Raw genomic sequence first — 3,098 nt, forward strand, 5'->3', positions numbered from 1 at the left:
CCAGCGGCCCCCGCCGCCGCCGCCGGCCGGGAGCAGCGCTCCGCAGGGCGCGCGGCGGCAGCTGGTGTACGTGTTCACCACCTGGCGATCCGGGTCGTCCTTTTTCGGGGAGCTCTTCAACCAAAACCCCGAGGTGTTCTTTCTCTACGAGCCCGTGTGGCACGTCTGGCAGAAGCTGTACCCCGGGGACGCCGTCTCGCTGCAGGGGGCGGCCCGCGACATGCTGAGCTCCCTGTACCGCTGCGACCTCTCCGTGTTCCAGCTGTACAGCACGGCGGGCGCCGGGAAGAACCTGACCACGCTAGGCATCTTCGGGGCGGCCACCAACAAGGTGATCTGCTCGTCACCCCTGTGCCCGGCCTACCGCAAGGAGGTGGTGGGCATGGTGGATGACCGCGTGTGCAAGAAGTGCCCCCCGCAGCGCCTCAGCCGCTTCCAGGAGGAGTGCCACAAGTACCACACGCTGGTCATCAAGGGCGTGCGCGTCTTCGACCTGGCCGTCCTCGCCCCGCTCATGCGGGACCCCACCCTGGACCTCAAAGTCATCCACCTGGTGCGGGACCCGCGGGCGGTCGCCAGCTCCCGCATCAAATCCCGGCACGGCCTCATCCGGGAGAGCCTGCAGGTGGTGAGGAGCCGCGACCCCCGCATCCACCGCATGCCCTTCCTCGACGCCGGCCACAAGCTGGGCGGGAAGAAGGATGGCGGGGGCGGCTCGGACTACCATGCCCTGGGCGCCATGGAGGTCATCTGCAGCAGCATGGCCAAGACCCTGCAGACCGCCCTGCACCCCCCCGACTGGCTGCGGGGTAACTACATGGCCGTGCGCTACGAGGACCTGGTGATGGAGCCCATCAAGACCCTGCGGCAGGTGTACGGCTTTGTTAACCTGGCGGTCAGCCCGGAGATGGAGAAGTTCACCCTCAACATGACCAGCGGCCCCGGCTACTCCTCCAAACCCTTCGTGGTTTCGGCCCGAAATGCCACCCAGGCGCTGAGCGCCTGGAGGACTGCGCTCAGCTTCCAGCAGATCAAGCAGGTGGAGGAGTACTGCCAGCAGCCCATGGCCCTGCTGGGCTACGAGCGGGTCGGCAGCCCTGAGGAGGTGAAGGACCTAAGCAGAACGTTGCTCAGGAAGCCGCGGCTGTGAGCGCGCAGTGCCGCGTGGCTGAGCCCCTCTGGGCTGGCAGAAGGGAGGGGGCCGGGAGAGGGTTCTGGTTTTCTCCAAAGACTGCTGAAGGGTAACATGCAGTAGTAATGTGATGATTTCTGGTTTTTTTTTTTTTTTTTTCCCTTTACTTGCATTGGGCTAGATACAATTTAAAACGGAAAATAAAGTGAAACTGAGAATGTGTGGAAGCTCCCCTTCACCTTCTCTAAAATGCCAGGGGAGCCTCCCTGCCAAAACCTTCTCTATGGAGTTCATGTGGGCTAGAAGGTGGTAGCAAAAACTCCTGCACAATTTCTTGTCCATTCATAAATCCCTGGGTGCAGAGGAGATGCCCTTGGGAAGCGATGCCGAAAATCAGGCTTTTGTATGGAAGTAAGTGTTAAGACGTGAGAGTAACAAACAATAAATGATATTCATTTTTATAATTACCTCAATTGTTTGGGAATTACAGTGTTGCTGATGTACAGCTAGAGGGGAGGCTTGCTTGGAATAGCACCGGGGGCTTTTTTTAAGGTTACGGGCAGAGGGCTGGAGTGTAACATTGACGTGTCCGAAGATCAGAAGCTGTTTGTGCACAAACAGGGACGGACTCACAGATGCAGTGCGGGTTCTGTAGCTGTGTCAGAGCAGGCTTCTATTTAACAACTGTCTTTTGTTGTTGTATTTAAAAAGTCTTTAAGTGCCACTGTATTAGTGTCCTAAGAGTTCTGAAGTGTTTGCCACCAGAGCAGTATTTATTTTTGTCTTGATGTGTATGTCTGGGAGTCGCCGTCAAACAGAAGTGTGACAAAACTGCAGGATTTGAAAAGACATTTATCATACTGGAAACATTAGCATGTGTGAAAACAATTAAAATTATATACGTTATATAGTGCTAACAATACAGTGAGATATTTAAGATATTTCTTGACATTCATTGGTAACAGGCATAGCAGGGAAGCGTAGAAAAATGCATAAAATGTTATATTTTTCCCCTTGTTTGAGTGTCTGAGGGTGTGTTTCTGTTCTGAGGGAGAACGTGTGCAGCTGTGTGCTCATGGCTGTAATGGAGCTGTGCAGAGCCAACCGAGCGCGTGCATTCAGAGCGCTGTTAGGTGCTCGCTTGTGCGAACTGTCATTGCTCCGCGATGGAGCCAGATGGTGGTCTGACTCTGTCTGGGAGCTCTGCCGAGAGACTGTCCTCTCGTTAAACTTGGTGAAAAATATGAGGTTTTGCTACTACTTTTATAATTTCCTGAAAAAGTCCTGGATTAATAAAGGTCATGCGATGGTTGCATATGGGAAGTGTGATCACCTCGAGTACTTTTTATCTTGGTGGTGGGTCTCTGATGCTCTTTGAAGGCTCATTTTGGAACTTGAGTTTTTAAACAAAAGCAGTTTTGCCAGACTGTTCTCGTAGGAGCCTGTAGGCTTTTCTGTGGGGAGTGTTTTACATTGCCTGTGTGTTGTGCTTTCTGCATATGTGAGTATGGGTAGGGAAAGCAAAATGGATTTGTGAAAATTAATTTATACAAATAGGATGCAATAAGTGTGTGTGTGTGGAAATGTTAGTGATATGTAAAGTGTCTATTTCCCGTATTTGACTTCAAGTTGAATGGATGATAACTGGCTGCTGTGTTGTTTGAGTTCTTGATGAAATTCTGGCATTAGATGTTAAACTTGCTCTGAAAAGGAAATAGACATTTAATAAACTAGTAAGAAGATGATTGCATAAGATTGCCTCTCCCCTTGCTGAATGACCAATTCACATGCTCATTCCCTCGGTTCATCACCATCAGCATAAATGCATTAATAGTACCAGTCACTGGGAAATCTTATAATTGGCCTGTTAGGATATATTCCCAAATTCCAGATGGAAGCGCTTAAAATGGAAGGGATAGTAAATCTGGTATTTAAAATACATACTAAGGTGCAGTGTCCTTCCGTG

At 51.4% G+C, this 3,098-nt stretch overlaps 1 protein-coding gene across 1 annotated transcript; it reads left to right on the forward strand.

The window, feature by feature from the left end:
* On the forward strand, positions 1–2,882 carry CHST2 (carbohydrate sulfotransferase 2; the record flags this gene model as incomplete). Its single annotated transcript, XM_021395856.1, is given in 1 exon segment — positions 1–2,882. A coding segment is annotated over 1 exon segment (1,150 nt), but the record flags the coding sequence as incomplete, so codon positions are not given.

Source organism: Numida meleagris, chromosome 4, assembly GCF_002078875.1.
Source record: "Numida meleagris isolate 19003 breed g44 Domestic line chromosome 4, NumMel1.0, whole genome shotgun sequence".
In the NCBI taxonomy this organism is placed as follows: Eukaryota; Metazoa; Chordata; class Aves; order Galliformes; family Numididae; genus Numida; species Numida meleagris.